We start from the raw sequence: 13,649 nt of genomic DNA on the forward strand, positions 1-13,649 counted from the left end.
CAGAGGATACCAGTGAACACCGGCTGTGTATTGGTTTGTTTGTCCAACAACTGGATGCTGTTATATCGAGCCTGTCTGCAGAGAGGAGGGTGTTGGCCTCCCCCAGCTGAACTGTAGATGTTCGGTTCCACCCCCGTCAGCTGTTGCAAAGGATGAGGGTGGACGGCACATAGCTGATGACACATCATCCCTCAGCTACCTGAAGTTGTTGCTCTGCGCCATAAAAATGATGGCAGATCCCATAAACATATTGCTCTCCCCTGTCTGCTCCCTCTGGCACTGAACTATGACCAAGAGGAAAATTTCTCCTGCCCTGTCAACCCCCTTCAAATAAATAATCTTAATAAAAAAAAAAGCCAGCCCTTCTGTGAAGTTCCTGCTTAGCAAATGTGTGGCTGATTGAATGTAGCCCTGAGAGGCAGGGAAGGCTCGCAGCCCTTGACAACAAATGAGTGCTGTGGCTGCCTCGTAAACGCCTTGGCTTCAAAAGGAGGTGTTTATGGGCATGAAATGTTTATCATCTTGTACTTGCTCTGCTGCCGCAGGGTTATTGCGTAAGTAAAAAGTAGTAATAAGTAAATAAGAGGTGATACTGCAGCTTGCTTGATCTGCTTGTCTTCGCCCTGAAGTCCTTAAATTGGCTTGCTGACAAAAGGAGAAGCAATTGAAGGCAGCTTGTATTTGGCATAGCGGTTTGGACTGTGAACTAAAGATGAATTCACCTGCCTATGAAGGGAGATCTGGCTGGAAATCTCATCAGTCAGCTGGCTTTGTTAGGAAGCACTCTTTGAAATCGCCCAGCAAAGATGATGACTTGCTACTTAGGATCACTTGTGTGTTTAAAAATGCCCTTGCAAAAAGATGCATGTTCTTTGCAGGAAGTTTGGAAACAGTGCAGTCGTTGGCCTCCTTCCAAATACACCCTGCATTGCCATGTTCATTGGTGTATGGTGTGGATATCAGCATCTCTAACGTTGTGCAGTGCCTTGCATGACTCCCTGACACCGGCTGCTTCACGTCCGTCTCTGCCTAGCATCCCCTCTATAGGGGGATGCTGCAACAGTCTTGGGGTTTTTTTTTGTTTTGTGTTTATTTTTGTGTGTGTGTGTGCTCTTGTTTTTGTTTTGCTTTAATAGCGCAGTTCCCAACAGGGGACAGTGCTGCACTGTTTAAGATGCTTGTTTTTAAGGAACTTTTCTGAACTTGTCATCCTAAGAGCTATATTGTGCAGCAGCAGGCGGCCTCCATAAATCACTGATTTCTTTTTCTTCTCTTTCCTTTCCTTTCTCTCTTGCGCTCTCTTTATTCCAAGCCTGCGGATTTGGACGCCTTGGTAAGCTCTCTTTTTGTCTGGATCTTGCTTATTCCAAGTGTCATGTTGTTACTGCGCGCGTACAGATTGTTATTGCTGAGCACAGATGCAGGATTTTATTTTCTGTCATTACATTTTAAAAGGTGTTCAGCTAGAAAATTGCATATTATTTCCTCCATAAAGATTTTCACTGGTTCCTTTTGTGTAGCTTACAGCTGCTGAAACCAAACATGATTTGGTGATGTGTGTAGCTGGCTAAGAGAGCAGCAGAAACAGGAGGAAATGCAGGTTACACCAGTACTGGTTTTTAAGGGCATGAGTCTGCATCAGGGGTTAAAAGAAAACAAGGAAAGCCTCCTGCCTTCAACAGAAGGAGAGAAGGGACAAAAAGCGGGTGATTTTGTAAGCCTCACGTGTCTGGAATAGTGGCTGCAGACAACTCCACATTGTTGATGGTGATGTTACTGCTGATGCAAGTGAAGGCTGAATCAGTGCTCCCCCATGGTTACTCATCTCGTACAGCCCTCTCTGTAAAGTTTTGCTGTTAAGTCTCAGGCATGATATGCTCAAGCTGTGTCTTACTGTTTCCGTGTTGGCCTTCCAGGTCTGCCATTCCCTTTAGACTTGGTCAGGAATATGCCAGCTAGCTAATTTTGGAGCTAGTTCTGGTCTTCAGTGCACTGCTGTCAATTCCTTCTTCTAGTCTTGAAGCACTTCCCCCTCCCTGCCACCCAGACTGCTGCCAGGATTGGAAAATGGGAAAGCATGAGATATGAGAATTTGCAATTGTGAAGTGAGGCAAGCTGAGGTACCCATCCAAAACATCTCTGCTGTGCTACTGCAGAGATGTTACTAGATATCTTTGGGGGAAGCCGATAGCTCTTCTCAGCAAAGACAGAATGATATAGAAACGAGGCATTTGATAGACTTAAGTATCCTTCCTTTATCCTTTAGCTTATTTCCCTGGATTGCCTCTGACTGATTTTGTTTTCTAGGCATCGTTTCGCTAGTTTGTCTGTGACTGGTGAATGTGTTTTGCCAAGATGATAAATATTTTTGGAATAATCTTGCCAAGTGCTGTGACTTGCCTTTGAGGAAGCTCTTTATAGACTGTGGTACGGACCTTTCCTTCTAGCTCTGCTTATCCTTTGCAGGGAAAGAGTTTTTCTTCAGCAGATTCTTTTCCTTGCCCTCTCCCCTAATCCCAGAATGCCAACAGTATTGCTGAGAGCGGCAGCCTGATGGTAGCCATCAGCTGTGGGCTGTGCTATTGCTGCACTTTACTCCCGGGTGCCACTTTCCTTACTGTCATTTGACCCTGCCAAGAAACCCCTTTTTAGCAGGTTTCCTCCCTAGTTGTCATGCTTAACAAGGTGATGAGAAAAGACTGTGATTAAAAGTAGTAAAAATCTGGTGATGATATTTTATGGGGAAAAAGCCAAAGCTGATCTGTGAATGGATGCAGCCAGAGTGGAGCCCAATTCCAGAAGACCAGTTACACACTCTAGTGCTAATGCATGGTATCTTGGTTTCAGTTTGGGATAAGGCTAGAAGAGTATTTTGCTTTGTTCATTGACAATGAACCAATATTATTTCATTACCTCAATTAAGAAGTTTCTAAAAAATATCTTTTTTGGCCTGTCTGTGGTCTAGCTGGCCAGTGCTCGAATAGTTCTGTTGTAAAGCTGTGAATTACCTATTGGTTGACATGTAAGTGGTTTCACAGCTTGCTTCTAAAGGGGTTGCATGATAAAGGGGGAGGAGGAGGTGGGGAGCTGCACATAGCTGTGCCCTAGCTCTTGGTCATGATCCAAGGCAGCACCTAAATAACCTGGAAAAATTTTGGGTCATGGAAAAAGTGTAAAGATAAAAAGTAGGAAGAACTTGAAAGACACCCCTCCACCTCACCCCCTGCACCAGTCTGTGTATCCATGCCCGTGGAAGCCAATGGAGCATGCTAGTGATGTACCTTTACTGCCCTTTTGTAAGCATGTAGTGCTTTTAGCTTCTGGCACCCTTACAGAGAATTTTTGAGCATTTTAAAATATATCTTATAGCCTCTCCTTGTACAGAGGGGAAATTGCCTATTGCGCATGCTCTTTTGCAAATACTTGTGTCTCATGTATGTGCTTTGCCATATATATAATATATATGGCATATATATTAAAAAAAAAATTCCAAGTTCTGGGTTTACTCATGTATTCCATGTCTAACTACTCTCCACCTCCCTTCCCTCTCTGTTTCATTTTTCTCTCTACCTCACGCTCTCTGCTGTGTTTTTTCTCTTCAGTTTCTTGGTTATCGTCCGTGGACTTTGGTCATCTCGTGCATGATGTGTTCAAGCTCAGATGTAGCTTCTCCAAGTGAAAGCTGATATGTGATTTTTTTTTTTTTTTTCCAAACCAGTGTGTTATCATACATGTCTTTCCTCCTCCATCCATTCTTTAGTTCTAAAGGCCTTTGTGTGAAAAGTGTATCTGATGCTTTGTTTGCCACCTGCAGTCTCAGTCCCCTGCGAAATTGTAATCATCTCCATGGCAGCCAGTTCTGTCTGGGACATCACAGGCTTCTGACTTTAGGTAGGGAATAAGCAGCAGGACTAGAGGAACTCTTAATAAATATCCTGTATTCGTATAAAATTTCCCTTGTTGCCTAACCCAGTTTGGAACAGTGAATATTTCAAATGACACATGCTCTGACTGTACCATTCATACTTCAAACATCGTCATAAAGTGTACTAAAGTTTCCAGTAATAACAGCTGGGGCTAGAGGGGAAACAGAAAGCAACTTTCAAGCAGATCTGTCACTAAATAGAATATTACTTCAGTGGTCTGAAACAGCAGCAGCTCTCTAAAACAAGCAAGGCATAGAAAATATGTCTGAGTTGTACAATTTAATGGTGATAATGTGGGAGAAAATTATTTGGAAGAGTGGTACTGAAGGGAAGAATAGTGTGCGTAACAAGGCCAGAATCTGCAGTTGGGAGCTCTGGTTTTCGTTCTTGCTAGATGTGGGTTTTGCAGGACTCTAGGCCAGTCACTTCAGGTATGTTTGCCTACCGCAGGGTGCATCATTATGGAGGCACTTTCCAGTTTGGGCATCCCAGCCCCAGTCAGATCTGCTTGGGAGTTCGCGGGGCGTTATCGTCACGCAGGTCAACACACCTCTAGTGTCCCTGCGCCTCAGCTTCCCATCTGAGAGATTAGGCATTTGTGCTGCAATCCCTTGTGGCGGTGTCATATGGATAAACATGGTGAACTCTTTATTGGATGAGGTGAGGCAAATTCCTGGGATAAGAAGAGGGGTGCATGGGTCCATATCTTGCCAGAAACGGACTAAAGCCTCTTGCCTGCCAGGATTGCTACACATACTGTTTTTGTGCTCCCAAAATAGTCTGCTACTCCAGGAGGGTAGCACTGCCACATAATTCCTTGCTTAGATTAAGCAGAAACTTTTTTTTTTTAAGTGATGATCTTTTGGCAGTTCCCTTCCTGTATTACACTTACACCTGAATCACCTTCCATCTGAATTGTGCAGAGAGGGGTCAGTACTGTGTTACCTTTCTTTCTTTTGCTTATTTTTTTATATATATATGTGTGTGTGTGTATGTATGTGTGTATATATATATATATATATATATATATATATATATATATATATATTTTCCCCTTAAGGGAATGCAAGGCATGTGTTTAGTAATCTGATTTTATGGGTGTTATGCAGAAAACTAGCAGGAGAATCGAGGTCCTTTGGTTTCCCACCAGGCCACCCTGCCTCCTTCTGCTGGTTTCATTTCAGTTGACATTTGCTTAGTTGTTCTCTTCGTAGAGGATGGATATCAAATCAGAAAGATAGTTCTGTGGTTCTCCTGTCAGAATAAGGACAGTAATTTTGGCACATAAAAGTTGCTATTCAGTGCCCCCATTGTTGCTGTGGTATCTGTTCGGTTAGGCTAGGTGTATAGGACAGCTCACCACCCTCTACGTTGTCCTGGTTCAGTCAGTTTGCAGGCCAGAGAATATACAGCAGCTTTGGTTAAACTGAAGCCAGAGATTTTGCCTTTAATCAAGCATTTTTGGGAGTGAAAAGACTTAGATGTGGGTCTATAGCGCTTATGCCTTACCCTGGCCATGTTGGCTGGGGTGGCAAACATGGGAACCAAAATTATTTCTCGTTCCTTCCAAAAAACAAACAAACAAACAAAAACAACAAAAAAACCCCTCCCCAAAACCACCTCCCTTTCTCTCTGCCCCCAGGTTTCATGCACTCTGAATTTATTTGCTTACTCATTAGCCATCCCTTGCTGCCTAGCTTAATCTCTTCTTAGCCCTATTATACCACCATATTTCCATTACTAGGGGAGTCGGAAGAAGCAAATGCACAGCAGCTTACTTTCAGATGTAATTTTTCTCATTAACAATGGCTGGTGGCCATAAAATGACAGGTCTGAGCCTACGGGGATGTTTCTGTCCCAGCTGCTTAATCGTATTGGACCAGCATTTCTATGATTGTACCGTCATCATTAAAAGTTAAGAGCAGTGCTACTGCAATGCTGCAGATTAGAAGGGTTTGTGTTCATGTTAAACAGGCTAATCGTTCTGGTTTTGAAAGATCTTCTGCCTGGTGATAGCGTATGTGGTTGCAGAGATTTTTTTGGGGGCGGGATGGGGGAGAGACACAAGTGCCATTCTTCTTGCTATTGTTGCTTTGTATTTTCAAGCTTTAAAGCAAAGTTTATTTTAGTTCCATCAATGCCATGTTTTCTTAATGCTAGTTCAATTTAGGGGTGGGAATACAATGAAATACTGCCAGTTGTAAAGAGCTAAAAGGGAAAAGCTGTTGCTGTAACCACAGAGACTATTTTTTTTCTTGAGCATTGTCTAGTTGATGAACTACTTTAAGCAAGTGTTTGTATACCACGTTTGCTGTTTTGGAAGTGTCAAGCTTATACTTCAGAAGGAAGAAAAGAGAAATTCTCTGATTCCCTCCCCTCCCCGCTGCAATTTGGGCAACACCCAGTCAGAGGAACTCTGGGGGTGGTGATGGTGTATGCACTGAGAGCATACGAAGAGAATTGCGGATTGTCATGGTATTCTGAAGTATGTGTTTAAAAAAAGCAAATACATGTTTGGTGAGAATGTGTCTCTCAAAATGCTATAATATAGACTTGCATTTGGGATTTCCCTCATGGTCGTAGGGATGTATTAGATCTGTAGAAGCTTTCTGACCCTCCAAGAGGCAAGTGCTTAGAAAGTAGAGGGTTTGAGGGTTGTTTTTAAGGTACTACAAGCTTGGATAATGTGCAGTTCTGAAAAAAGCAGTCGGAAGGTCCAGAAGTGTCACCTTCCTAGGATTAGATGTTTTCATTTAGTGAAGAGAAATAAAAATGAGGTAATGAGTTTGAGTATGATACTAATTAGAGTAATTCAGACTTGTGGGAATAGTCCAAAATGAACCAGAGTACTGAAGGCTTGAAGTTCCAGCTAGAGGAATCCCGTATACCAGTCCTGAGCAACCAGGATTTTCTGATTTCCTTCCAATCTGCATCCCATGTGCTTTCCTTGCCTTCACACTTTTTTTTCTTTTTAATTTCTTCTTTTACTGAAGCTCTCTTTTGTTTTTCTTCACAGGCCATGGAGCTGCAAGGCAGGGAGGCAGAATTGCAGCGGCAAGAGGCCTTCTATAAAGAGCAGCTGGCCCGCATTGAGAGGAAGGTAAGGCTAGGCTGTCTTTCATTTACGGCCTCTGAATGCTAGTGGGATTGGACACGCATTTGAGTGGATCTACAGAGTAGAGAAACGAGAAGCGTTGTGCCAAAATCTGGAACTGCCAGCTCTCATTATTTATCCGCCCCCCCACCTGTACGTAGTTACATGAAAAAGCTGTATGAACCAAATCTTTTAAACAATTCCTGTTTGAAAGATAGGTGGTTTTAATTGGATAACGTAAAATGTTTATAATAGTTCAGACTTTTTCTTTTTCACCGTGGGGTTTAGGTGAAAGCTAAGTTTGCCTTGTTTTCATTCCTTTTGTTAAAATTCCTGTGCTAAATTAAAAAAAAAAATCACAAATCTTGCCATAAATATGAATTAAAGTTGTATTATTAATTTTTCTCTGGGGAGCCCAACAGTTCAAAGTCTGTTGCTGCAGTGCACTGTCTGCTTCTTGCTGGATAAGCCTTTGAAATGAACATGATTTAAAGAGACACTGTCAAGCATCTTTTAAGCCTGAAATGACCTTTAAAATCCATTTAGGGATTTGAATCTCTCCCCTAAACGTGGGATTTGCTTCTCTGTTTAATTGTTTACCATGATGAGTTTTTAAAAATTGATGCCATAAAAATAGGAGCAGCCATGCTGTTCCTTATGAACTAATGCGTTTTTCACTTCCTGGCAAAATGAAATAATGTTATAAGTAGTTTTTATTTTTTAATAAATGTAGAGAATAATCTTCTCCAATTTGAAGCAATTAGACCTCCTGACGGGGAGCTGCATACATCCTACTTGTAGTCGTTATGTGACTGAAAAGAAATGCAAAGCAATGAAAAAGGTGAATCATAAAAAGACAGAGAAATCGGTCAGCTTTACTACCAACATGCAGCATGATGATGAATATGGAACACTGGAAAATTACAGGTTATAGAAATGATAGGAAGTTATTGGCACATCTCGTGCCCCTTTTCATTCTCTGCTACTGCATGATTGTCCATGCAGCTTTTTTTTTCCAAACCATTGATGGTGGAACATGCCCGTGAGCAATTTCACATGATACAATTTTGCAACACTTCATCCATACATTTCATTAGAAAATAAACTATTAAAACTACCACTCAGTGTTGCATTCAGATTTTAAATTCTATTTCTAGATAATGGGGATTGTTCAGTGAAATTGCAAACAATCTAGCAGCTATCGTTCTAATTATCACAGTTGTCCATATGTTCATACGCAAAGGGAATTTTTGCAATTTCTTGGTCTCATGCTGTGTGCTTCTATTATGTGCTTCCTTCCAGATTTAGTTTCATGAAGTGGAAACTGCAGGGAAAATTTGTATATGTGTCTGTCCTTTATGGACAGTGGAGTTGGGAGAAGTTTGACCAAGCTGCTTTGTCCTCCTTTTAAGGTCTTTTGTTAATTTTTCTGTTTCCCTTTTCAGATCAGTGTCTCTTGCTATAGAGTAACTTTTTCAACAAGGTGATGGATGTTTTAGTGCAGGATCTTCACTCTGGAATAAGGTGGCTAGCCTGTACTTCTATTCAAATTGTGGAGATGTATAGAAACTCTCTTCTAGTTCTTGTACAATAGCAAGTAGATAATAAGAACAGGTTTTCTTTCCTCTCTTGAAACACTAGATAGTTTCTGACCCTTAAACACTAGCATTTTGCTGGTAATAAAATAGAAGAATGCCTCCAACCGTTAGTGTAGATTGGAGTGGGAGGTGGTGGGGGCTAGAAGGGAGAGGAGAGAAATGTACTTGAAACAGTGTAATAAAGCTTAATTGTATTAGTTTTGAAAAAGGTTTTCGATCTTCTCCATGGATAATTTTATTCCTATAATGGTTGGAAAGATGGGAAACACAGCACAGAACAATCTTTTTTATTAGCTGTTGCTTTTATATAATTCTGCTTTTATTTGTTGAATACACGCAGACCTTGACATTTATTTATTTATTTTTCCTTCCACTATGTTAAAACCTTCCAACTCAGGCTTTTTTATATATTTCCATACACATATGTATATATACTTGAGCGTATGTGTATAAATCTCTCTCTCTCTCAAGATATATGTATGTGCGTTTGTGTATATAATATATTAAAACAAAAAAACACATCAGTAAGGGCATGAGGTGGGGAGGAGCTCTGAAGCAGAGATTTTGCTTCCTTTTCTGCTGTCAGATGGGATGGTCACTTGGCATGGGGTCACGTGGTTGTCTGGAGGCAGTGGACTGGGGATGAATAGAAATATTGGCTCACTGTGGAGTTAGGAAGCCTAAATATCTCCTCCTAAGGAACAAGCTGTTGGGAATTGCCCCTTCTTCTGTGCTTATTCATACCCTTGGTTAGACTTGGTCCCCATTTCTGCATGCTAACAGAATTCAAAAGTAGGAGACTTACATATTTGGTTTTGAAGGATGCTTTTTTAACTGTTCATGTAGAGAACTAAGTACCTTCCTGGTAGGATGCTAAGGATAATTGTGTTATATCTGAGGAGCATAGCTCTTAGAACATGGTAGCTGCTTCATGGGATCAAACACAGAGACTGTCCTGTCTCTTCTGAAAGTGGTCGGTTTTCAAAGACTTCAAAGAAAGATGAGAAAGAAAAAAAAGAAGCTTTCAAAGAACAGCTTTGAAAAGTGTCTTCCTAAGAGTTATCGGTTAGAGGCTGACACATGCCTTCCTGCATGAGAGTTTATCTTCCTTCAGTGTTTTTATTCACTGTGATGGAACTTGAGTTACTTTCATCGTTCATCTAAATGTCACAGCCATTTTTTCTGAACTCTGCTTATCTCTTTGCCTCAATATCAAGCGGCATTGGGTTCCACAGGTTAACTATATAGCCTATAGCAGCTCTATAGCCTATCTGTTTTTTGTTACCACTTTCAACTATTTGTTTTCATTTATTATCTTGTATGTGAAAGCGATAAAAGGAATTCTGTTTGTTATAGGTTACCTGTAGGCTTCTTCTCTGTTCCCTCTTTTATCTTCCCATTAAGCTAAGCAGTCCTCACCTTTTCAACCTCTGGTTGTGTGAACGATTTTTAGAGGTTTCTCATTCTACTTGCTTGTCTTCGGGCCATTTTCCCCTTGCTGCTCTGTCTTTGAGATGTATTGACCACAATTGAACTCAGTAGTTCCCTTGAATGCAGCAGATTGTGTGAATACATTATCCCTTTATTTTGTAATCTCTAAAAAGAGTGTTGTAATCTACTGGACAGAGCACACAAGTGGAAGCAGAAAACTTCTCATATTCTAATAGCTGTTTCTCTTTTGGGAGTTTGAAACAATTACTTAGCCCATCTATCTCAGTTATTCCATCTACAGGATGGAATAGCTTATAATGGGAGGGCAAAGTGTTGTGAAACAGTAAAGCTATAAAAATGCTAAAAGCATTTTGCCTTTAGTTTTACATGAGGTGAACTATGGGTATACCTTGTTTCAAACAGATCTTAAACTCAGTTTCTCTAGCGCTCTCTTATATTAATATTTTCATGGCAAAGGGCATGTATTATAAAAATATTTTCAGCGTTTCAGCAGAAATATTCATTATTTGTGAGTTCAAGAAAGTCACTTTCCTCCTCTTCCCTCCCCCATCCTCCCCATGTGGATAATTTGTTTTTTGTGTTTTTTAATTTTCTGCTAAAGCATTGGAGGACGTAAGACTGTGAGGGCATCCATGCTTGGTCATGCCAAAGACGCATCTAGTTCAATACACTGTTCCTGACTGTGACCAAAAGCGGATGCCCAGGGATGACTGCAAAAACAGTATATATGATACTTGCCCCAAATGCTTTCTCAGCCTCTGGTCACTTGTGGTTCAGATACTTCCCAAAATGTTTGTGTGTTTTTTAATCCTAAATGGATTTATTTTCCATCAGGTTGTCCAGTTTTCTCTTGAACTCAGTTTGTGGCGAACAGTTCCCTACCTCAACTATAGGTTGTGTGAACAAACTTGTCCTTCCACATGTTTTGAACCACATTCCTGTTAACTTAATTTGATCCAGGTTCTCATGAAGAAGAGACAGTGACAGATAAGTCCCCATTTCCCTTCGTGCCTCTTACGACTTTGGAGATCTCTGTCATATCTCCCAGTGCCATCTCTTTCTAGGCTGGAAGGTTCTAGTTCACTTACCTTACTTAGATCATCCTTGCTGGTGGTCTTTGAAACTTTTCCACATCTACTCAATCCTCTTTGAGAGGTGAGGAGCAGAACTGGACAAGCAGTGTTCAGGATTTGGGTGAACCAAGGATTTATACAGTAGCCTTGTGAGAATCACTGTGTGGTTCTGTTTCTTCCCTAATAACGCCTAACACTTGATTTGCACTTCTGACTCCTATTGAGCGAATGTCGTGCACTACTGTTTCTAGTGGTATTCAGGTCTTTTGAGTGCAGATTTGAATGGGTGAAGTAGTTATGCTGGGATTAAACTTATCATATGATTTGTTCTTGGGAGGTATTCTTCCTCCGCTCCATCCTCCATATTAGATTGTCAGGGTGCGTGTCTGTGTGTAGAGTGTTAGGTTTTGTTCTGCCCACAGTGTGGTGTGTACTTTCAGACTTTTTTTTTCTTTATTAAATTTGATTGAACAAATTCCTTGCAGTGGATCATGACGCTGGTGATGTCCCTCATCTTCCCCACTTTCCTCTAGTAGTTCATTATATTGGGCAGGGGGTTTGGTTTCCCAGGTTGCTTACAAGTCTCTTTTTCTGGGATGTTTAAAAAGTATTTTGGTAATCAGAAAATTACAGGAAATAGGTCCTCTGAACTGTCAGTTTCTTCCATGACTACGTGTAATTGCAGGAGTTTGGAACTGATGATAGAGACATTCCCTTCCAGGACTGTGTTTCCCATGTGACTAATCTCCAATAAGGAATCCAGTATGAGACCTTGGTAACTTGTTGAATTAGAAGCAATGCATTCAGCACGAGACTAATCCAAGTAATTTTGCATCTCATTCATGTAATTCTGTGTGTGGGTGTTTTTTTATTCCCCCCCCCACCACCACCTTCCCCAAGCGTAGGTCTTGGCTCAACTAATGTTAAGCAGGTTTTGTACTCTAGTATTTCTCTGGGTAGATAGAATGAGAGTTGGGCCTGAGATTCTGTGAGAAAACTGTAAAAACACTCAATTTGAAAAGCTTAAGCTGATGCTCTATGCTTTAGAGAGAAGCATGAAGGAGAGAGGGAGCTTGGTATAAATAGTTAACATATATACTGTACAGAACTGGGATTTGTATTAAGTATTTGTATTCTGTATATGTATTGTCCTGCCTTCTCCAAATAGTGGAAACATCCTTGCCAAAGTATAAGAAGAAAGAAATGCAGCTTCTCCTGGAATCCTTCAGATGTCAGTGGATTTCACTTAGCATATTAGTTGTATACTTTCTCCGAAGTAAATATTTGCTTGATTCCTTCTGCTATTTGGCCTCTTTTCTTTGATCTAACCTGACAAAGGTTAAGGGCAGCGCTACAGCATAGCGAAATACGGATAGCTCTTTGGAATAGCGTAAAGCGGCAGAGGGGCTGAAGGTAATCTTGGCAGATGAAGTGAAACTCCTTGTTATAGATTGATTCTTTTCTTTGTTTGGATTTTCCTAAGCTCCAGCTCCCACGTTATCTTTTATTAGGTGGCTATGGACTACTGCGAGCTGTGGGTACATTAATATGCAACATTTTCTGTTTGTAGTTTTTCAGAACAGTAAGTAGCAGAAGAGGTATTCATAAGCTGTGGTGTATTTCTGCAAGTGGGAAAGGAATGCATTAAACAAATACCATTTTTTATTAATAAGATTGACTGCACCTTTTTCTCTGCTTAGCTTCCCAGGTCTTGTAATTTTGTGTGTGGCATTCACCTTGTTTGGTTTGTTTAAATTAATCTCTTTTTGCCCTTGCACTTACCATTTAATTGATGTTTGTAAAGCATTTAGGATGTGTAAAGAATGTGAGAAAGGTGAACTTACTTTTGTTTGTTGTTCTTACTGGTCTCGATCCTTGTTACTGGAGCAGTCTCCCTTGTGGTGCGCCGGGGTCACCCCTCCATTTGAATCCCTTGTCATTTCTGCGCTTTTCAGCAGTAACCCATCTCAGTAAAAATCTTACCAGAGAAAGTAAGAGCACACTGGGGGAAAAAAAAAAATCTCCAAAATATTACGTTCTCATTGGGTCTTCATGATAATTTTTCAGCATGTCTGCAGGGTTGAACAAACCGATGTCCCTTGACAAAGGCTGAAGGCGACTTCTGTTGACAAAAGCGAGCCAGTTCCCTGGCTTGGGGTCCCAGGACGTTTGTGTGTCCATGAGACCTGAGGAGTGCTCACCTTGCGCTGAGAGCTGTGTCGAGGTGTTAGTCTTAAACGGAGCCCTCGGCCCTCTCAGTGGGAGCTAAAGATTCGATGCCCTTTTCCAAATGAGTTGATGTGTCTTGGCAGGTGTCAGTGACACCATTTATTTTCCCAGTAAAATGGCCTGTAACGTCTTAAGGCCGTGTGTGAGCTATTGCCGTGTGTGTAACGGCTGCTTTGTTTGCCTCCAGTCACTGTATTGCCAGTCACTAACTTCTTGCTCTGCAAGGTGCTTTGGGATGCTCTGAGGAAGAACAGCCAATGCGAAACTGAGTTCTGTG

At 41.1% G+C, this 13,649-nt stretch overlaps 1 protein-coding gene across 4 annotated transcripts in view; it reads left to right on the plus strand.

The window, feature by feature from the left end:
• Nucleotides 1–13,649, plus strand: part of CHCHD6 (coiled-coil-helix-coiled-coil-helix domain containing 6) — a 117,242-nt gene that overhangs the window by 34,451 nt on the left and 69,142 nt on the right. For all 4 annotated transcript variants that reach the window (XM_067303318.1, XM_067303320.1, XM_067303321.1 and 1 more), the window contains exon 5: nucleotides 6,943–7,026. In XM_067303318.1, the coding sequence (XP_067159419.1) occupies nucleotides 6,943–7,026 (84 nt within the window). The remainder of the gene's footprint in view (nucleotides 1–6,942; nucleotides 7,027–13,649) is intronic.

The sequence above is a fragment of the Apteryx mantelli genome, chromosome 12 (assembly GCF_036417845.1).
Source record: "Apteryx mantelli isolate bAptMan1 chromosome 12, bAptMan1.hap1, whole genome shotgun sequence".
In the NCBI taxonomy this organism is placed as follows: Eukaryota; Metazoa; Chordata; class Aves; order Apterygiformes; family Apterygidae; genus Apteryx; species Apteryx mantelli.